Below are 22,498 nucleotides of genomic sequence, written 5' to 3'. Positions count from 1 at the left end.
CTCCCCGCCCCTACACCCAGGCCCCCATAATTAATTCATTGCTATAAACTGTTAAGAGCATTCCATGACAATCTATAAATGAGAGCGAATATGGAGAAATCATTTGTCTCAGTAGACAGAGGAGGCAAGTAAAACACCTCCTTTGCTACTCAAAGCAAAAGATCATTACATAAAATGTAAAGAGTCGTTAAAATCTTTGAAGTTTCCTAGCCCCAAAAATGTTACACCAATAAAAGTAGTCATCAATAGGCAGTACATTTTCAGCCACAGCATGGCAGAAGGAAGTATAAGAGTCAGACTGTACATGTTTTGTTCATCTATTTCTGGCTCTATTTGGTGAACATATCTAGTGGCACTGTACGAAGCTACTCATATTAGTGATTTACTAAATGACTCTGTAATTAAGACTAATAGCCTAGGTAGCAGAAAGAGGGAAGAAGAGGAAGGACTACACTTAACTGCACTTAAAAAAAAAAAAAGAGAGTGTTTGTACTACACCTCTAAGTTAAATTAACCTCAAGAGTAAAAACAGGACACATGAAGTCTTCTCACTCAGGAGGCTGTACATACCAGCAGTGAGAAAACAAGACTCAGTTGCTTTCTTTCATTTCTCTCATATTGGAGCCGCTCAAAGTCTCCATACTAGCTGTTACTGGGCATTGTTGTTGCAGAGCTTAAACACTCCCATGGCCCATACCTTTGAATTCTTCCCTCACAGTCCACAGTGACCGCAGATACGAAAGTGGTTCAAAGGACGTCAGAAAGTAGGTAAGCCAGATGATTAAAAATGTACGATCCCAGGTTAGAAATTCGTCCTTCCCATTTATATTCACACTAAGCCAAAAGGAAAACAAACCAACAAAAAGATGGTCAGTGTCACTCTGACAGGCTGAGCCAATTTCATACTTCCAAGCATCACATATTCAGGAAAAGACAAGATCTGTTTGGAGTGTGGAGGGGTGAGTGGTACAGAGATGGAATGCTTTTCTCTCTGAGGGTGTGCCGAATCTTGTTCATTTTCCCCCTTCTGGGCTACCTTTCAAAATATTTTAAAAATCCACAGCAAAAAAAAATACCTGTATAAAGTCTAAATGAGAGCTGATGAGTATAACTTTTAATTATCACAGCGATTCCTAATTTCTTGGACAGTCCTATAGGATTAACCTGACAAAAATTATTGTTGCAAGAGCCCTTTATATTTCCTGTACTGCAGCACTCCTCCAAGGGCTTGCTTCCACCTTCTCCATGAAGGTGACAGAAAGCCCAAGGCAGAGCATTGGTGCCACAGAAGGAGACAACCTGTGGGACCAATGCACAGAGTCCTCTCACCTACAGGAAACGTTGCTCCCTCTTCAGCATCAGCTTCGAGGGAAAAATTCTGTGGGAACGAGCCAGGTACCAGACAAATCAAACATTTTCAGCCTGTAGCACCACAGAGATTCAGACACTTCTGCACGGCACTTCCTGTGTAAGCAACAGAGTTAATTAACTCTGTGTTGATTAATGGTGCTCTCTCACATCAAGAATTTATTGAGTCTGTTATTATATACAAGGTCATAATTGCCAAACAGCCACAGCTAAATACCATTCCTTGCAGTCTACTCCTTAAGTATCATAATGTAAAATTAATTGGTACTTGTTTGTTAATTAATATGAAGTATTTTAAGTAATGCACCATAAAACTTACCACTGGTACGCGCTTTTCTAAACAGTCATGAATGAACAGGACTATTTAAATACCTTGGGCAGAACCTCCTCTTCTGAATCCGGATGGGATGCGGGGTTGTCTTCATTCTTTGCAGTGGGGCTTTTCTGTACTCAGGCATTTACCAAAAGAGCTGTTCTCGAATAATTAGTCAGCAGTTATTCTACTTCCATCGTGCATTAAGACAGACTAGCTAAAGATGTTCTTACACAAGAATATTAGCACCCACATCAAAATACCTATTCAGAATAATTGTTTTGGAGTAGCTGTTTCAGTAAATTTCCAAGCACAACTGAGATCAGCTCACAGCAAATGATCTAACTTCGCCTCAGGGTAGCAACAAAGATCAAAAAGACACTTGAACTCCTCTTTGTCCCTTCTGGGATCTTTAAACCCAGGGTTAGCCTCTGTTTAGGGAAAGGGCTGGCAGGGTAACAAAGCAGATCCCCACTGTGAAAAAAAAAAGGCCACAGGTTGGATCCCTCACCCTAAGGACAGGGAAGCAAATGCTACCCCAGGTAACTGCACCTGCAAAGCCGGGGCATGCAGGGGCTCCTGGGCTGTGCGATCTCCCCACCAACAGCGGGGACATCCTCAGAGACCCAGGTCCAGCCACGGAAGCTCACTCTCTGAGCTGACCTGGAGATACAGACTACAAGTTTGTGTGAGCTAGTCTTACCCTTCTCTCTGGAGGAGGACAAAGCTGCTCAGCACCGTTTGCTCCCATCTGCAGAGAAGAAATAAATAACACTCCTCTGGGTAGAAGAGGTGACGCACAAATTCACTAGTCTTCATGAAAATGCTTCTAAAGGGAGCACTCTCTTCTAATTACAAACTAGATTATATGTCTGTAAATATTTACATGCAAGAAACAAAACTTACTGAGAAGACTGCTCAATTTCAGCCTGACATGAAATGGACCATGTGTGAACGTTCCCAAAGGGCACCATCTGATTCACTGGCAGTAAGTTTTCATACTTGAGAGGCTACCTCCATTTCTCTGAACCCACCCATCTTCGTGTGTGTGCCCTGTGGCCAAGAGTCACACGGTCCTGGATTATCAGGATATTTAGTCTAAACAAGCGGCATTGATACGCAACAGGCTGATCTCACTTTTACCGTCTGCGCTGCCAGAATACAACGCTAAGCCTATGACAGAGGATTAGTGACCAAAGACAGCCACCCACCGCAAACAGCCAGAATAAACCTTTACCTACCAAGTGATCTAGAAACCATTTCCTAACAGAGCACTTCCTCGTAAGCAGGACCAGTGCTGATTTTACACTTCATAGAACAGATATCTAAATAAACTCTATGTTCACTGAATTTAACCCCGTGCTATGGAACGACATGCCACTGTTCATTTCTCGTCTTGCAACATCGTAAGACTGGCATCAGCCTACACAGTAAACAGTGTTAAAACAACTTGCGGGGAGGAAGGGCACCGCTGTGATTCAGCCACTGAAAGAGATAAATCAGGATTCAGCTTTTGCTCTGTCACCTGCTCCCTTCTCAGTCTGACCTCGGTCATAGAGCTTCTCTGCACCCCAGTTCTCCCGCTGCAAACCGGGGTGACGTCCACCTTCTCTTTACAGTGCCATCAGGCAGCAGCACTGTGCCTACAGCTACACGTTGCCTGCCTTCTCCTCTGTCTCCTCCTAGCATCCCTCGTGTGCTTCGTCTCGGCTCCGCATGGCAGCTCTTCCCTCTCCTTCTCCCTCACTCCCACATCCAAAGCCACCTTGGCAGTGTCTTAAAAAAAATCTCAGATTTGCCTCCAGCCAAGGGTATCTGAGCTGCGGGCTCCATCTGCAGAAAACTCCACCAGAAGTAGGACCACATCTCCTAAGAGAGGAGCAGGATTATGCATATATCTAAAGGATCAGGGCTTGTTTACATTAAAATAAATAAATTTCCTCACACTAGGCTTGATTCATGCTGAGCAAGATGCAGCAGGACCACTCACCTAAGCATGCTACTCTCAGACAGAGGCAATGGTTGCAGGATCTGGCACACCGTGTTTACTTGGTTAGTAGAGCACTTTGGAAATGTTCCTGGAGTCAATGACTAAATAAGTCCCTCTCTTGATTTTAAATTGGAGATAAATGCTGCGTGTCACATTGGCAAGCACATTAAAGCAGCTGAAAGCACAAAGACAATATGGGGTATTCCAGGCTTTTGTTCTCTCATTTTTCACCCTTGGCATGTTAAACAACTAAAGAACACACTGAGCAAATCAGTGTTTTACCAGATAATACCGCAGGATTCTAACTTCGAAATCCCAGGCTCCCCACTGGCACCGGCTCAGGCGGGAAGAGGGCTGGCTGGGCAGAGACACCAGCCCAACCTGGTGGCCTGTGGACCCAGCCTCCTACTGCCCGCGAGGCCCAACAGTACAGGCACGGCTTCGCTGTGCTGCCTTACTGCACAGAAGACAAAAGAAATAACCTTTATTAAAGAAAAAACAAAAACAAAAACAAACCAACCACACTTAGGAAGGCGAGAATGAAGACACCAGTGAAAAGGACATGTTCACCACCTTCGTCTGTTACAAGTATGGAAAAAATGAACTTTATACATAGAAACACAGAAAGGCAGGTGCTGCTACCAGCATATTACTACAAATACAAAGCAGCTTCCCCATATTCCTGCAAAGCTGGTCTAGATTCAACGCAGCCGAAAGCAAAACTTTGTCCAAAGATGAGATTTCAGATGGCAATTCGCAGCCCTTTCACCTTGGAAAGGCAAGGAGCCTATCATGTTAAAATGTGGCTAGTATAAAATGGGTTATGTTCTCCATCTCAATGGTACTGCCTACATTATTAATGACAAAATGCATACAAAAGCTCGTTAGTGTTCACACTAGCTTCCTTTCCCAGAAAGGATGTGATCATATTTAGAATGTGAAATCTTGTGCATCTAAGGGTGCAGGTGACTGCTGTCTTCTCTTCAGTTTACACGCTGCAGATCGCAATACTCGATTTTTACAGTTTTACTATTAAATTTCTTCAAGTTACATGCTCCCTACTGCTGGTAATACTTCATTTACAGAGACATCCGTTAGAGGTATGCAACGCAGTAGGTACCAAACAACTATTTTGCTAAAGCTTTTGCATGGACAGAAGACATTTGATCAAGCAACAAGTCTGTAAAATTACAAAGGCTGCAAGATAGAGAAAAAACAGGTTGTATAATGAGATCGCAAAATATGCCAGAGTAGAAATGGTGATGCTTAAACAGCAAATTATTCATCAGTAGTGATTATTTGCAGACTTTCTGTGCCGTTAAGGATATCAACATGTGGTCCTTGGAGCAATCCTACACATACATAATTCACCAGTAGAAGGGTTTTTCATAAGAGACCAACTCTTTTATGCAAAAAAACTAAAGCTCAGTACATAGGTGCCGTCAGGTACATCTGCTCAGACCGTGTGCACAAGCCAACCACTACGGTTTTGCTTAGTTCCTCATAAAGACGCAGCAGCACGCAGCTGCGAGGAGGAAGCGGGGGCTTTGCGAGGGCATTCTCCCCAAGTAAGCTTTTTAAAACAAGAAAGCAAGCCGTTACAAGCAGGTCCAGCACAAAAATGCATGTCTGTACATAAAACAGGCTCGTAACACAAAGTACAAACATCAAGCAGACAAGCCTACGTTAGGCTGGGAGGTTCAGCACTGCGTGGCAGAAACGTATTAAGCAGCCTCCATTTTCGGTTGTACATCTGCAGCCAGGAAAGACTTTCTTCCCCCAAAAGCAAAACACATGCAAATGTCTGTCATCAAAAAGCACGTACTTTTTCAGAATGTCACCATTACCTAGCCACAACTAAACGCTGTAATTTGTTGACCAGCTCCTTGCAGACTTCAATAATGACCTCAAACCCCTGGATAAAACTGCAAAATAATTTCCCCCCTTTAAATGTAATTTTGTAATGCTTTGATTCCCACCCATCATCAGGCTGAAGGGCTCCAACAGCATGCTGCTACATGTTTCTAGTGCAGCAATTAAAACAAAGCTGAAGCCACAGAGAGCAGCTGTGGGAACTTTCCAGCCCAAGCTTTCCAGCTAACAAAAAAAAAAAAGTGACAAATATCAGATACATACTTCTGGAAAAAAACTTGTTAATTTAAAAATGGAAACAGCTGAAAATGCAATGTTTTTCAGCTAATAAGCATTCAAATTAAATGGTTAAAATACAGAGGTATTCTGCCAGCAAGTTTAGCTCACCTGTATGTTCTGCAACATAGACAGCAATATGTGAAGCAGGGCGTTCAAGCAGAAAAGCAGGAATAAAAAACAGAAGAAATGGTCAACATTATCAGAATATACTTCGAAACATTTGCCTAATAGGCTTATACCTACAATATCTGGCTCCTTTAGGCATCTAATGACAATAGAACCTGTATTAGTACCACCGAAAGAAAAAAAAAATTCCAGACAAGAGAGATTAGAAAGAAGCCTAAAAACAAAATATGCTGAAGCATTAATTATTTTGTACAAATATTGCCCAAGCCTGCAGACAGCCTGAAACGATAGCTCCTAAAGAGTAAGCTGCTTGTTTCTCAAGCAGACAGTCAGAGATCTGCTGATCAGGGGGACAGCTTTAGGAAGAGGAGAAGGCACTTGGCCTGGCTCCTCCAGGTGAACACACTGAAGAGCACCACGCCAGCATGAGGAAACCCTTCCCATCAGGACCACATCCTGCAGTCTCTGCCTCTCCGGCCAGGAACAAGCAGGATCAGCTACACCCAGACCTCTAGTAACAACTCTTTAGATTTTTCTTTGCTGGCTTTCAGGGATCTGCCTCTAAGAGGGGCGTGTGACCGACTGCCGTGGTGCTGTTGATGGAGCAGCACCAGCTCGAAACCGTGCCCAGAAGAGCTGCAGCACGACCACAGTCAGCAACCAGCTAGCCCTGGCTTGGGCACTCTTATTCCCAGGTCACAGAAATCATCTGCCTACCCTTGAGCAAGGATCCAGATAAAAACACCACCTTGCCGGAACCAAGTGGTTACACAAGCGCCCAAGCTGGGAGGAACATTTATTTCTCTCCTAAATGTAGTCATGACAACCACATCTTAATTTAAGAGAGGAGCAGGAAGAGGTCATGAGGCACTTGTCATGCAGGGATAAAATACCACACCTCGAGTGCGCACAGGAGGGTGAGTTTTGCTGGATGCCATCTGCAATTCAAGAAAACTAACATCCTAACACGACAGGCACACACCCCCTCAAAACAGCCCAGGCATCTACGCGCAACCACTGCAATACCCTTACAGTGTTACCAAACAGCAAACTTCGGGAGGATTTCTCTCCTAAACAAGTATCTATGACAGACTTGAGCACGCTACCCCCCTCCAGAAGTTCTCCTGATTAGAGTGCTTCTTGTCTACCTTGAAACAAGCTACAAAACTATCAGAAAGTGATACTTATTGCAGAAGCTATGACCAAAAATAAAGCAAGCAGCTTCCTTTTCAAGCCTGCTTCTTGCTCTCTTTGGTGACTCAAAGCTTTCCCCTCCACCCTCCCTGAACAGGACCACCCCTGGAGGCACTTTAAAGACACGCAGGCATAAGATTTAGTGGTGGATTTGGCACTGTTAGGTTTACGGTTAGGCTCGATGACTTAGAGGTCTTTTCCCACCTAAATGATTCTATGTGTCAGAGCTCAGGTGCCATTATACCAGACAGCAGCAACCATCATTCCTGTAGGTCTGAACGAGGGCAGGAATGCTGGTGCATCCCTTTTTTTTTTTTTACAAAGTTTTTATTTTATTTTAAAACACAGAGAGCCATGTCTCACAGTATGTATGGCATGCCTAGGAACATCACAGCTCTAGGAAGTCAATGGCTGCCACAACAAGAGTTATTTTGATCCAACTGCATTTTTATTTCAAAAGAAATGAGAGAGAAACACTCCTCTGGGTAAATTCCTCCTTCTTCCTTCCCCACAGCTACCTTTGTTTCGTGGCTACCTGAGCATTTTGTACTAAAATGGATTATCTCTTCCTTGCTGTGAGCCCTTTTCAAAATGCTTGGCAGCTTGCATATTAATACACATCTTAGTATTATCTAGCAATAATATGAGGAGGAGAGGATCCGTGGAACCTCACACCAAGCAAAATTAACCCATGGGCTGGCTGTGAACAGGTTCATTACTCCTGTTTTATACAGCAGATTCAGGGGCATCTTCTCAGATGCTTTTACTTGTCAGAGAGAAAGGATACACAGAAAGACAGTCTTGTCAATTGAATCGTTCTGAAATAAGATAAAAACACACCATCATTTGGAAATTTAATTGGTTTTGTTAGGAAGTTATTTGTTACTGTTGCATTCATTTTGGCTTTATGAATACTTGTGTATTCAGACACAAGTCCAGCCTTTGCCCAGCCAATTTTTATGATCTTTGACATCTGTTTAAAATTATTTAAACATCTGTTTAATGCCGTTTCTTTTCTCTGTGACCATAATAAAAAGGATCGTGATGGTCAGCAGAGAACTGTCAAACACAGGAAAACATTTGGAAAAGGGAGGGAGAGAAATGGTCCTTTCAGTTCCAGTCATACTGCATTACTTTCAGCAATCAAGGACAACCAGCAAAATACCAGGAGACAGGATGAGGTTTTGCAGTTAATAGCAGCCTAAGTGCACACACTAACCATTTATCTGGGCTTCATTACCCTTATGCACGCATATGCATGCTTGTAAGGGCAGCCTAAAAATAATTGTTGTTTTTTACATACAGGGCCTGAGCCAGCAACACTGAGGTCACAGTAAATTCTGACCCCCTAGGTGCACTGACTCAAGGCGAGACCGAGCCCGTGTCTGTCTCAGGCTCACAGCAAGCTTCCCACCGAATTTGGTGGTGCAGGTTTAAAAACACAAGCACTACATCTCTTAAAAGCAGCAGGCTTCACCTCTAGGTAACTTCTCATTTTATTTTTGTTTGTAGAAAACATTCTCAGCCTCTTTCAAAGACAGAATGATACACACATAACTATAACCAACAATTAGGCAGGGGAGAGCTCGCATCAGCCTCCAACAGATATCAGGAAGCAGGACATCCCCATGCAGGAGCCACGCCAACCGTCGCTGCCTCCAACGGGGGACGATGGGTGCGTTTGTGCTGAGGCGTGTGAAGGCAACTCGGTCTGCGCAGGCAGAGGGCTGGCATCCCAAATCAAACACAGCATAAACACGCACGGAGCGACTTCGCTGGCTTTAAAGAGGGAGAAGAGGATGCAGTTAGACAGAGTTGCTACAGAGAAGAGGATGCAGTTAGCTACAGAGACAACCTGCAGGCCTGTGGGACTGCTAGCAATTCTGCAAGGAGGGCCTCAGCTGGCAAGGCAAGCCTGGAAATGAGATGGAGACGCCACAGAAACTTTGATTCTTCCAAAATAATTTTCCAAAAGCTAACTCACAGAAGTTTATATACAGAAATATTTCAATATATTTTACCCTCTCAACAGAGCGCTGACAGGAGCAATTGTCTGTGTTTGCTGCCCAGAACCATCAACAGAAACCCTGAAGATGATTAAAAGCACACTCAGCTGGACTTCGATGAACAGGCTTTCTCTTGAAAAGCTTGCAAGTGGCAAACAAGCAGTTCTCAAGAAACCAAGCTGCTCGGTGCAAGTATGAAGAATAAGCCATGCAAAGAATGGCACGCAGCAGGCAGGGGCAAAACCCTGCATCTGCTGGTTACTCAGAGGACAGGAGAGAGGTGGGCCCAGGCAACGACTACTGCTCAAAAAGCAGCCACCAAAGTAAAAATCCAAACAATCCTTTCAGCCTCAGAGGGCTTTGCTGAAGGGGAAAGGAGACTCATGAGAAGGAGGGAATGGCAACTCAAAATATGGGAAGGAATGAAGAGCTCCAGCAAGCAGGTTTCCGAGGGGCACAGCAAGGGTTTTCGTGCTCTGTCACATGTGCAGAGCCAGGCTCAAGCTGTGTCAGTGTAACTCACACCTGAAAGCTTCTGGCCACCCACTTGTTGAAGCACTTGTCTTCTGCTCCGTCTGAACTCTAGCTTAAATGCAAACAAAGGCTTTCATCACATATAACTGCGTCCTCACAGAATATAAAATACTGACACTTATCGAAATGGAAAAGGTACAGCCAATAAACTGGATGGAGAACAACACAGCAATAACTCTTAGAATTGAAAAACAATTTTTCTTCAGTCCTTAAAGCAATTTGCATGCTTGCTCTAATCAACATTCACTGCAGAGATGTTAAAAAAAAGGAATAGATGAAAGTTTTAAGATTTAGAGTAAGTTTTGCAATATTTTTGTATGACAACTGAAATACTTAGACTATCAAAACGTTTACAAATGCACAGACACACCACTACAGACAAAGATTACAATCCGAGGCATTTAAGTTAAGTTTTAAGAAATATCTTACGTTGTTTTCGGTTTAACATTTAGTCGTTCAAAAATGGCTACGGGTGGGTTACTGAAGGAAGGAAAGCCTGGAAGAAATTAATGCAGAAACGAACGATAGTAGAATACACTTCCTGTGGTTAAATGATTTAAGGGCTTCTTGTGGCCTGACTGACAAGCTACCAATTACCATCAGTGGAAGCAAATTCAAGTAACCTACACTAATGCTAAACTCTTAAACTAAGCTCTCCTGCCTAAGGACTGAATGCAGTCAAAAGTACCAATAACTTATTTGAAGGATTAAGCATAGTGATACTGTAGCATCTTTCAGCTATATCAAAAAAGAAGCAATAATGAAAGCCTGTCTGTCTTCAAAGCCTGTATGAGAAATGGTGTGATTAATTTCTCATCCATCTGAACACTCCACGGGCTGTTTGATGCGGTTGGTAGGAGAAGCCAAGAATGGAAGCGAGCAGGAAAACAGGTTACTTGGAGAAATGTGTATTTAAACCTCCAGTGTAGGGGTTGTCTAGTCTTCTCTTACACAAAGCTCTCCTCACCGGTCAAGAAAGTCATGGATCCAGAGAAAGCACGTGCTACAGAAGTCACAACGACAGGCAGAAGAGAGAGCTCCCAGTTTCAGTCAACCTCCCCTGAGCATCGCAACTAAGACCTCAACCAGACTGCACACTCGGTGCACAAAAAGCAGCCCACGCTCACAGCAGCCCAGTTCCTGACTGCTGCAGGTACGCGTGATACGCAGTGCCCAACCTACTGCAATCCTCATTGCAGGGGACTGCCAGCACACAGACTGCTGCTGTGTGCTCTGTGGCCTCTGGTGTTCAAGCAAAAGGAAACCGTTTCCTGAATCGCTGCAAGTTATCACTGCCACAATTGCCTCAATCCTCAAGAGACGGAAGAAACACAGAAGGAGCCTGCTCCCACAGCCTCAGCGAGTCTGAGCACAGGCAGGAGCGGTTACAGGAATGCACATCTTCCCGGACATATCATTCTTTATCCCAGCTTCACTCTGTTTTTCCTACATCTGTCTATAAACGTGCGAGTCTGCTGCTACTGCGTCTCTTTCAGTTAGAGGTGGGCCAACCTGGGGACGATGCTCTTCAAACCTGATGTAGATGAAACGTACAGCTTGGCCTGATGCGCGCAGAGCTGCTGCTGCAGGTTACAACTGCTCAGGCTGCACTTCGGAAAGGCTCCGCCAGCAATGGCTCCGAGTACACAGAAACAGGCATATGTAAACTTCTGCACCTGGTTTAAGAGGAAGCACCGCCACCAGCTTTGAACGTATCCTCCCCCTCCTCCAGTCTCTCAGAAGTGAAAAAAAAAAAAAAAAAGTTGTGGTGAAGAAACTGAAGAAAATCAAAAGATCCAGTAGGATGAGTACAGGCAGACCAACACATCCCATCATAAATGACAGGAGACCCACACCCACAAAGAAAAACTATCAGCCTTTCATATCACGTCCCAGGCCACAGCCACCACGAGCACCCACCAATAGTTTGAGGATCCCTACAGCTGGCACACTGCAGGGGTGTAATGGCAGCTCTAAAGAGCCTCACTCCTCACTTTCGAGGGTTCTCAGAAGAGAAGAGAGAATACTAAGAGAACAGTCTATCATTGGTTTTTACAGCAATACAGACTTCAAGATGTGATCCACTTAACTTAAATCCGTTTTGACTTCTGCTGCTGAAGCAAAATCCTTGCTGCAAGATTTCAGCAAAGGTTTAAAGACTCTAAAGGTAGTAAATTCAAGGGCTTCACTAAACACGTGAAAAGCACTGAAATGGTACCATTTTGGTCCCCTGCAATATATCTATTTTTAATATTAATGCTTGCTGTTTAGATTCTTAATATGCATATCCTACCTGACTCTCCTTATTTACGAGACTCAGTCTGTGCACCGCAGGGTGGTGAAGCCTCATAGCATGAAACATTTTCTCTGCCAGTCATAAGCACGCATCTAAAGATGAGGATGTTGGAGGGACATGTCAGGAGACAGCCCATAAATACTGCCTTCTCTTACGCACAAAAACGTGTTTCAGACTGTGCGTTGTCTCACAGTGCTGCTTCTACTTCCGAAGCAGCTTTGTCCTTTTTTCCTTTTGAAATTATTTTCAACATGCTATGTAGCAGCTTTATACATTTCTTTTCTTAGAAAAGCATAAACAGACCGCGAGCGAGGCTTGTGCTCTGTAAGTAAGGGGTATTTGGAGAGGGGCTGGCTGCAGACAGCCCTTCTGAACCCAACAGGAAGGTCTGAGGTTTGCAGGACACCCACGCTGCTGATGGCAGGCAGACCACGTTAAATTAAAAATAGCAGATTAAAGCACGCAAAGTGTGTAACAGTTGGTGGAGTATGTGGATAAACCAGGATGTGGGAGCCATAATATCAATTTACTAAATATTTTTAAACGCTTTTAACTACCAGCGATAAGAAATACTTTAATACTGATTACAGCTGTCTGCCCACTGCTAAATTTAACACGATCTCAGGGTTTAATACTACGGTTTTTCCGAGCAGCCTGCGAACAGCGGCGACAGCTAAACCGAGCAGGCACTTCCTAAATAAAAAGGCGACAGTGAAAATAATTTATCCGTGCGGCACGGCAAGGAAACGAGGAAGAAATCCCGAGGTAGGCTCGGCAGAGCCCAGAGGCCTTTCGAAACGAGCCCGCATCCCCTCCCCTCCCACCCCGCCGAGGACCGCGGGGCCAGGGCCGCACGCCGGGCTGCGCGGCGGGGGGATGGCGAGAGCCTGCGGCGGGCACCCGCCCGCTGCCCCCGCCGCGACGCCCGGGCCGTCCCGGCGGCACACGCCGCCTGCGCGGGCACAGACAATGTCCGCCGCGGGGGAGGAGAAGCGCATCTGCGGCGGCTCGGCGGGTAACGCGCGGCGAGCGGCGGCGACCCTGGGGAACAGGGTTGGGTTGGGGCGGGGGGGGGATCGCGCCTCTCCCGCCGCGGTGACGGCCGCGGTTCTCCGCCAGGCCTCCCCCGGCGGTTCAGCCGCCCCGCACAACGCGGAGCCGAGCCGAGCCGGGGCGCGCTGTCGCGGGCTGAGGAAGAGCCCGCCGGCCCGCTCCCGCCCGCCCCGCGGCGCCCACCTGGTCGGCGAGCTTGAGCACCGCCATCCTCCGCCGCTCCTCCCGCGCACATGCAGCTCCTGCGACGGCCGGCGAGCGCGCCCCGCGACCGGCGCTGCGGCGGCGGCGGCAGCGGCTCCGCTCCGCGCCGGCGGGGCGGGGCGGGGGCGCGGAGGCCGCCTCGCCTCGCCCAGCCCAGCCCAGCCCAGCCCGGCCCGGCCCGGCCCAGGAAGCAGGGGCGGGCGGGCCGCCTCGCACGGGCCGCGCCGCCACCGCCGCCTGCTGCCGCCTTTGTTCCCGCCGGCGGAGCCGAGCGCAGCACAGGGCCGCTCCGAGGGGCTCTCGGCGCCCCCCGCCCCGTGGGGCGGCAGGAGGGACGGCGATGGCCGGCAGCAGGGGCGGTGCCGCCGGACCGGGCCTGCCCCGCCGTCCGGGCCCGCCCCGCCGGGGCGTCCCTGACCGGCCGCCCGGCCCGCACGGGAGCCAGGGGTGGCCGGGGGCACCTGCTACGCACCGCGGGCTGGACCCGGCCGGGCGGGCCTGCGGAGGGGGGAGCCGAAACCCAACGCCCCCGGTTCCCTCAGGTCGGCTGCCTGAGGGACCCCCCCGTCCCGCCTCGGGGTGAGGGACACGACGCCCGTAGGCCGGCCCAGCTGCAGGCTGGTGTCACGCCCTCGGCTTCACTCCCTCGGGGACCAGGGCCTGCAGCCCACTGCAGAGGAACTAAGCGTTTGTCACCTCCCAGACAGACACAACTGCTAGACGTAAGGTTAGACCTCTCATCAAGTCTTTGGGATTTTTTTACCTCTTTTTTTTTTTTTTTTTTTCTTTTTACCTCTTATACGGTTTTAACAGCTGCCTTGCAAGAATCTGCCAACTCCTGACAAGTTCAAGTCTTTTCATACTCAATATATTATTCAACTTTTCAAAGACCGGCACATCAGATTAAAAAGAAGTACAGTTCAACAAGCAAGCAAACAAGCCACCCAGCGCCTGCCCTGTGCTGCAGAGGAAAATTAGCATCGTCCTTGATGTTCTCCTTGAGCTGACCCGGGGGAAACTTCAGTCGCACTCTCAGATCTGGCTGTCCGTGGGACTCGAGCACCAGAGCAAGACTGCACAGCCTAGCACAGAAGGGGAGGGGGAAAGAAGAAAAAGCGTGAAGGGTTAAATTCTTTCTTGCCCCTCAGAGTTGATGAACTGAACCCCTCAAGCATGTAATTTGATTTAAATCACTGGCACAATGCACAGCAACAGGAGTTACAAACGTGCTAAAGGTAATGAGGGTAATTACATTTTTCCAAGGACACGTAACTGAAGAGCAAAGAATTGAAGATTCCCTCTCCCGCTCACACCATGTTGCACAAAGACACCAAGAATTTCCCCACAAAGTAGATTCTGCAGCAATGAGCTCCCCTACCCCGCGACACATCCAATATAACTGTGATTTATGAATTTGAATTTTCAACCCTTGATTACAGAATGGGGTGACTTTAAGTAGTTTAAAAAAAAAAAAAAAAAAAAAAAGGAAGTGTCTTCTATGGAAGAAAACCAATCCAAGAAGGAAACAGATGTTGGTTTCAGGCTTCTGAGGCATCATTATAAATGGGGATTAAAAATAACATACAAGTTACAACACATTTTGACTCCATCTATTTTAAAGCGGTCTTAAAGGAAAAACTAAATTAATTAATCTAAATCAGTCTTTTAAAGAAAAAAAAAAAAAAAAAGCAGCAAGAGATAAATCGGTACCTGTTAGGAATCTATGAACTCAGGCAGTTTTTCTTTTTAGTATCTTTGCTCCTTATGGTCTTCGTCAGGCCAGAACACCTAGAAGCACTACGCTTGCATCAGCAGATTTATCTGTGTCACACCACAAGCTAAAAAGGGCAGTTTGCAGCCCTGGGCTGCCACGCACCATGGACCGGAACCTCTTCTGTGTCCCACTGATCCAATCCAGAAATTCTGCTTTGACAGTCTGCTCCCAGGCTCTGTTGAAACACAAGCCCACCACACAGAATTCAGAAGTAAGCAGAAGTTAGCTTCCAGCTGAGAGCAAGCAAAAAAAAAAAAGGAAGAGGGAAAATGGAGGGGACTTTCAGCATTATAAGGAAAGGTCTGGTCTGTCATTTTCTGTTGTAAAGGCCCATTTCCAAGGACTTAGCATTCACCATAGCATTTTCCCTGCAGTTAAACTTGGTGGATACATTAGGAAAATTATTTTTCAGATTTGCTGTGTGCTCCCCTCACTTTCTGATCTAAGAATCTGGTACAAACCCTTGTACTTTCTTTGGGACTGCTGGCAATCTCCTGTCGGGGAGCTAAGTTGATGGTATGCCATCTGAACAGAAATCTGCTGATGCAGTAGGAGCTCAGTTCCTTGGGAGTAAATAATTGGGCTAGATGCAAGCTAGTGTTAAAATATTTTTCTGAAGTTTTTTGTTCCTAACAAGCAGTCTCGTGCCAGCTCGCCTTTCCCAGGTCCCACAGGATGGAGGGCTAATCATCTACAATGCCATTCCTTGGGAAGGTCGCCCTGGGGCATGCAGGACAACAGAAAGTGTTCCCATCTCATATTAACAGGGGAGCACTCAGTTTAGAGAGGTCCTTAAAATTGTATTTACACTATCCATTTAAAGTGTTATTTGCATGAACTGCCAAGATTAGTCACAGTGCTACAATTATTGCCACCACAGCAAAGAAGTCCAAGATTTCTCTGAAAGTACAATGTCCTCCCCTCCTGTTCATAAAATAACACAAACTACTACGTTACTTACCATGCAGAACCAGCTCTCTTTTCTGAGCTATTTTACTCAACTTCTTCTAAGCCCTGGCTGGTACATAACAGTAAATTCATAGCATATTTTCATGTGAAACAATAGTATGCTCAGCTGTCTTTTCTAGGAAGAAGAACCACAAAGACATCTGTATGCAGAGCTAATTTTTCAAGTAACGGTCATACCTGCAACTTTCAAACCTGTAGTCTTATGTTGACTTTCCATACTAAGACATTAAAGAGTCTCATCAAAACAGGTGTGCAGGAGCTTTAGTGAGAATATGCTTTAATGAGAAGTTCACCATCTTGGATTTAAAGCTGCATTTGGAAAGGAAAAAGCCATAGGGCTACACTGGGCCTCCAACACAGAAGTGGAAAGAAACTCTCTAAAGATGGCTGCTGCATTTGCTCCTTACTGGCCCATGCTCAGTCCTTAAAGGATTCTGTGCATCCAGTTGAACTCTTCTATGAAACACAAACACCCTCCATTATATATCTTAAACAGCAAAATAGGAATATGAAGCCTTGAACTTTAGCACTTAAGCAATTTCTGGCCAACAGCAAGGATGAACAGAACTGCCCCAAGTATTTTGCAGATGCCCATATTGAGATTTCTTGATCTTCTGGCCACAACACAATAAAGCTCTGTAGGATACTGGCCCATTATAACAGGCCTTTGATTTTTTTTTTTTTTTTTTTTTTTGTGTGTGTTTCCAGAAAAACCAAGGTTCCTCCAGTTCCAGCTGAAACTGGATGAATGCCATTTGCTATTAGTGGTCGTACATGCATGAGCCACTTCCTCATTCAGATTTTTGTGTCAGGAAAGCGCTTAGCATTCTTATACTCACTTGGAGCAAAACTCCCAGGCATGCTTAGATTTAAGCATGTGACTTCAACAGAACTTAAGCATCATCATAAATGATCTACTCTTTGTTAGCATCTCACGTGCTACTTTCACATGGTGCGACTTAGGACTTGAGAGACTCACTATCAATTCTCTCTCGTGCCACAGTGTTCCTGCATGGTCCCCAGCAAGCAGCCCAGTCCATTGTGCCTGGCTTCCTGCTCATACAAGGAAATTCTCCCACTTTGTGAGGTGCAGCACTCTGTCATGGCTTGGAGAAGGACCTCAGGTAGAGATGACCAGCTCTGCCATCACAGACTTAGTGTCTGTCTTTCCATGCAGCATCAGGAAAACAACACCTGGGAGCTGCCCCAGAGGAGAAGAAAGCAACCTCGTTGAAATAAATCCATTTGCACTGTACTTAGATGCTACAGAGAACCGGGACGTGAGTGGGAAGGTGGTGAACAAACGGAGCACAGGAGCAAGGTCAGGAGTTCTCCCTGCACCTAACTGTTCCTCCTGCAGCAATACAAACATGTCTGCAAATTATCTGCTGGATCGCACAAGCACTCCTACATCTCAGACAGACAGATCTCTACACCAGTCTCGTGCTTCCGCAGCCTAACAGGATGTGGTCGTTTTAAAGCAGCCAAAAGTCTGCACCACCACCCTCCTCCCTACTCTGCCTGCAGACCTGAGCAGCAGAGGCAGGGGAAGGGCTCGGCTCTGTTTTACTCTCCGAAGTCAGGTCTGCTGCTGTATTTAAGCAGGATGATCACTCACAGATGTAGGGTGCAATTGCTCCTAGACATGTGTTTGGCTCCTGCCTCGTGAAGAAAGCTAAAGTAAATACAGTCAGCATATTCCTTAGCAGTGTTTATTTGCCACTGGTGAGCATGAATGAAAAGACAGGACTGATAGGAGAAGACATATTTGTTATCTCTAACCATTTCTGATTACTTCAGATACCTAGCATCCCTCCGGCCTCTACCTGTTGCCTGTCCTCTAATAGCAGCACATAAACATCCTGCTGTGCTTTCTCCCCCCTTACAGACTTGGTGGGAGACAGATTAGAGTGATGTATAAGCATCATTATGAGACTGCAGCAGCAGAAATAAGCAAAAACATACAGAGCTGTGTGAATTTGAAATAGAAGGGCAAAGAAAGGCCACAGCAGGAAATGGGGCAAGCAAAACACCAGAGATGGTAACTAATTACTGCTGTCACCATGTCCCCCCTCCTGCACTGCTACAGCACACAGGGTTACCGGGGGGTGGGAGAGGGGCAGTCATCTCAGAAGATGTTTCAAGCAGCCCATCATTGCCCTCTCGAAATCTTTCCCTCCTGTTTTAGTATGATTTATTTTCACAAGGCAGAATTTATTTTATCGTTTTTTTTCCCAAGGGAGATTCTTTCTGATTAATTTATTTTTCCTCCTATGTCTACTTGTTTAATAATCAAAAACACTTTGATTTCCACGGGCTTTGGACAAGGTTTACACGATGCAGTGAAGATAGGACAAAGGGGGAAGAAAAGCCTACATCTTTGCTACCTTCTATCACAAAAAGAGGGCCAGAGAGATCTGGGTTACTTTGTTGTTTGTTTGGGGTTTTTACTTTTGTCTCCTGTCCTTTTCTCCTAGAAAATACCAAGTTATCTGATTCTGCTTTAAGTCTTCCAACAGACAAAAAAAAACCCCAAACAAACAAAACCTAACCCACCCCAAAAAACCCACAAAACACAACAAAAAAAACCTCCACATTGGACACTTCACCATATTACAGAGCTGCTGGCTTCGCTGTGGAGTCTGCACCCTGTACCAGAACAGACACTCTATACCAAGTGGTGCTAAGGAACTGGAGTTTAAAAAAAAAGAAGAAGAAGAAATGAGGAAAACAAACAGATGAGCAAAACCAAGTTAGCGAGAGGAAAGTTCAGTATGTAAATTTTCTCAGCCCTATTCCATTTATGGGTATACGCAATATCTTAAATCTCCTCTGTCATTAATCTTAAATCTCTTGCATCATTAATCTTCTAGGGGAAACATGGAGAGAAAATACAAGACATAAGAAAAGCATATTTTGGGCTTCCTTGTGCATAGTGTTTTAAAGTATACCCACCCCACCCCCTCAACTCAGCACAACAGTCCTTGGACTCTCAAAGCAGTGTCTTCCAGCACCCATGGTCTGAAGTGATTCACCAGCTTTGAAGTATTCTTTTTTAATTTACATCCTCATTTTCCACTGACTTAAATTTTGAAATATGCCTGACCTTTAAAGAACTCAGTAAATGGTCTCCAGGGGGTAGGATTCCTGTTACACTGAAACATCCTGTGTACCCCTCTGAGCGCAACATCAGGTAATGGTACAAGTTGTATTTATTTAATGAGTCACACTCATTAACAGAAAGATATCATTGACAGTTCAAATGGACATAACACCAACCTCCCTTTATACATTCACTTCATCTAAATAACCTGCAGCAAGTAGTTATTTGTAATCCCTAGCTTTGAAGTCTCTTTTTTACTTTCATCCTCAAGATCAAATTAATTGAACTGTTGCACTAATAAAATATTAAATTTTAATCTCAGTTGTATCAGGACATCATTATTATCTTAATATAAAAAGATTTCATGTCCTTGGTATTTTTGCTTCTCAATACCTGCATAATCTTCACTTCTGTCTGGTACTAGGTACAGCCAATGGGACACCAATGGATGCATGCCAGCAATGTTAGCATGGAGCGGGTCTAGAGGAGGGCCATGAAGATGATCAGAGGGCTGGAGCACCTCTCCTGTGAGGACAGGCTGAGAGAGTTGGGGCTGTTCAGCCTGGAGAACAGGAGGCTCCGGGGAGACCTTATAGCAGCCTTCCAGTACCTCAAGGTAGCCTACAAGAAAGATGGGGAGAGACTGTTCAGCAGGGCCTGTTGTGACAGGACGAGGGGTAATGGTTTTAAAATAGAGGGAGGTAGATTTAGATTAGATATTAGGAAAAAAATTTTTACAATTGGGGTGGTAGAACACTGGAACAGGTTGCCCACAGAGGTGGTGGATGCCCCATCCCTGGAAACGTTCAAGGCCAGGTTGGATGGGGCTCTGAACAACCTGATCTAGTCAGGGATGTCCCTGCTCCTTGCAGGGGGGTTGGACTAGATGACCTTTGAAGGTCCCTTCCAACACTAACCATTCTATGATTCTAATGTTGAAATCTATCAGCCGAAGCAAAATAATTTTGGAAGAAAACAACCAGGTTGGTTGTCTAAGGTCATAGGTAGGAATCCATACCAATCCACTTCCAGTGTGAGAAGGGAAGAAAGGGCGTATGCCTGAACCTCTGCCAGGGCCTAACAAGTCCAACACCAGCTCTAAGATCCAGGTAAGATTTGGGACCGTTCTGCTAGCAAATCCCATCTCCAAACTAATCTGTATTTTTCACAGTGCTCAAAAGCCAACAAGAGATTTCATTTTTCAAGTAACATGAAGAAAGAAATCCCATCCCTGAAGCTGCACTTAATTAGAAGGGGTGTCGAAGCACACAGCAACTAACATGAAGTTACCACCAAGGAGTGTGCAGCACTATGGTGGTTTTTCCTCTGGTGCTGGGGTTTAGCACATAATCCAACAGGAGGTTTTTTCCCTTCCATCAGATAAGTTATGTTGCCAAGAGCTCTGTGGGGAGAACGATATGACAGAGCGTGTCAGTAACGTTATTTTTGGAGGAATGTTGGAAAACTGTATTAGGTTCAGATCTGCTGGATGAAAGCTAATGGAAACAAGTCAGCCTAACAGATAGTTGTCCGTGTTGCTTTATGGCTAAATACAAATCATGCTATGCAGTACTATATACTCCCTTACAAAAAGGGAACACTAGACTAGAACCTTGCAGAATGAAAGTATGCGACGTAAACCAATTAAAATATCTGAATACACTAAAATATAGATGAGAATTTATAATTTGTTTTCAGGAGAACAAAGCTGGGAGAACAAAGGGTACATATATAATAGTACTGGCTTACCTCAAGCTAGTTGGATCATCACAGGCTACGCTAAAACTGAAAGATGTCCAGACTCCTCCTAGAAGATAAATCAGAAACAGCCATTATATATTTTTGCTGCAGCAATACTTAGAAACAGCAGAGAGCCAATATTCATGGTCACAGGCCACAGCCTAGAAGCTTGTCTGCAAACTGAAGGAGGTGACTGGGCTCAGCTCCATGTGTCTACAAAAGGCACAAAGCCAGAGGAATAGCCAGCACAGCTCTGAAAATAAGCAGAAACACCAAGCTCTTTGGGGCACACAATCAATGGGAGGGGCAGACTTGCAAAGAGTTTGTTCTGCATTCAGAAACAAAGCTAACTACGCTCTCCAGCAAATTTAAAACAAGATCAAGTGTCATAGCTGATTCACGGGAGTTTCTTGTTCTTCTATCAGAAAATAATTCTGCCAACCCCAAATTTCATCCTGCCACTCATGCAACAAGAAGTGTTTTGCTTCTAACATTTCTAGTGCCTGGTCCAATTGCAGTTTGTATCCCAATACTTGGCCAACAGTACTAGCTGCTACATGGGCTGAAGAGGACAAAGTTCACCCCTGAAGAGCACAAACCTTTGGAACATGAGGAATGAAGGAAATCCAGTAGCACAATTACCTTTGTTTAGTTTTACTAAATTTTACTTTACATGCTTCATCACTGCTATAGAGACTTGCATTTCCTGACAGCGTTCATTCTGAAGTGGGTGGTGGTGGTTCTTCCGATGATACATTTTGAGATGTTTTATTCCTCACTCTTGCTAATTCCTTGCTAAAAACTGGGATTTGACTTTTTAAAATGGTTTATACCGTAAGCCTGAAGGAAGAAAAATCCATTTTTCTTTCTATGCTTCAGTTAAAGAAGGAAATAAGTAACATGAGCCATGAAAGGACTTTGATCCAGAACTAGGGAATGTAAATGCTTTACAGATGCCAAATAAGGATGTTTCCAAAGAAAAAAGAAAACAAAGCATTCTCTACCCCAACCCCTTTTCATTTCCAAACAAGGTAATGGTAATTTTGTATGATTTTAATGGAAGTTCCATTTCTCCAAGAGGTTGTTCTGTTTTTAATAATTACATACATTAATTAGAATAAACAACTGATTGTTTTTGACAGGGGCTTATTGTGTTCCTGTGAGGAAAAATAGTTAGTTTATTTAGATCAGGAGTGTCTCAAAGCCCTATAGCGACTGGAGAGAAACAGGGTAGAGAGGCAGGAATCTGTCCTTAACTGCAATGAAGTTAATGAAATTATAATAACCTGCCTGATGGCCATGCTGCCTGCACAATGCATCCTAGGAAAGTCCACAGGATGTTCTGACACTGGTGAAGCCCATGCAGAAAGTGCCATGAATAGGAAGATCCTGTGGTTGACTGGTTTTATTCGTACTGGATTTTTGGACAGCACGTCACCTTGCTGACGTACAAACACAGCATCAACATTAGCCCATCTTGCACGTTCTTTACTAAAATCCAGCCTCTGTAGGTAAGAACTGCTGAGAGTCTTCAATAAACAAACTAAAAAGATCCAACAGACTGAAGTATGAAGCGTTTCCAACTAAACCCTGCTTTCCATCTAAGAAACGAGGAGCCTGCCCTCTATTTATGTGAGTTGGAACAAGGTATCTGAGAGGAAAGTCACGACTCCAAGA

At 45.1% G+C, this 22,498-nt stretch overlaps 1 protein-coding gene across 6 annotated transcripts in view; it reads right to left on the bottom strand.

Annotated features, from left to right (window-relative positions):
• The window catches only part of ANKRD44 (ankyrin repeat domain 44), a 140,989-nt gene extending 127,671 nt beyond the window's left edge, over positions 1–13,318 (bottom strand). For all 6 annotated transcript variants that reach the window (XM_086750712.1, XM_086750716.1, XM_086750714.1 and 3 more), the window contains exon 1: positions 13,215–13,318. In XM_086750712.1, the coding sequence (XP_086606838.1) occupies positions 13,215–13,241 (27 nt within the window). In that variant the 5' untranslated portion in view covers positions 13,242–13,318. The remainder of the gene's footprint in view (positions 1–13,214) is intronic.
• Between the last annotated feature and the right edge of the window lie 9,180 nt (positions 13,319–22,498).

The sequence above is a fragment of the Chlamydotis macqueenii genome, chromosome 6 (assembly GCF_036417535.1).
Source record: "Chlamydotis macqueenii isolate bChlMac1 chromosome 6, bChlMac1.mat, whole genome shotgun sequence".
Classification (NCBI taxonomy): Eukaryota; Metazoa; Chordata; class Aves; order Otidiformes; family Otididae; genus Chlamydotis; species Chlamydotis macqueenii.
Note: the sequence above shows the minus strand (reverse complement) of the source record. Positions and strands in the feature narration are given on the sequence as shown.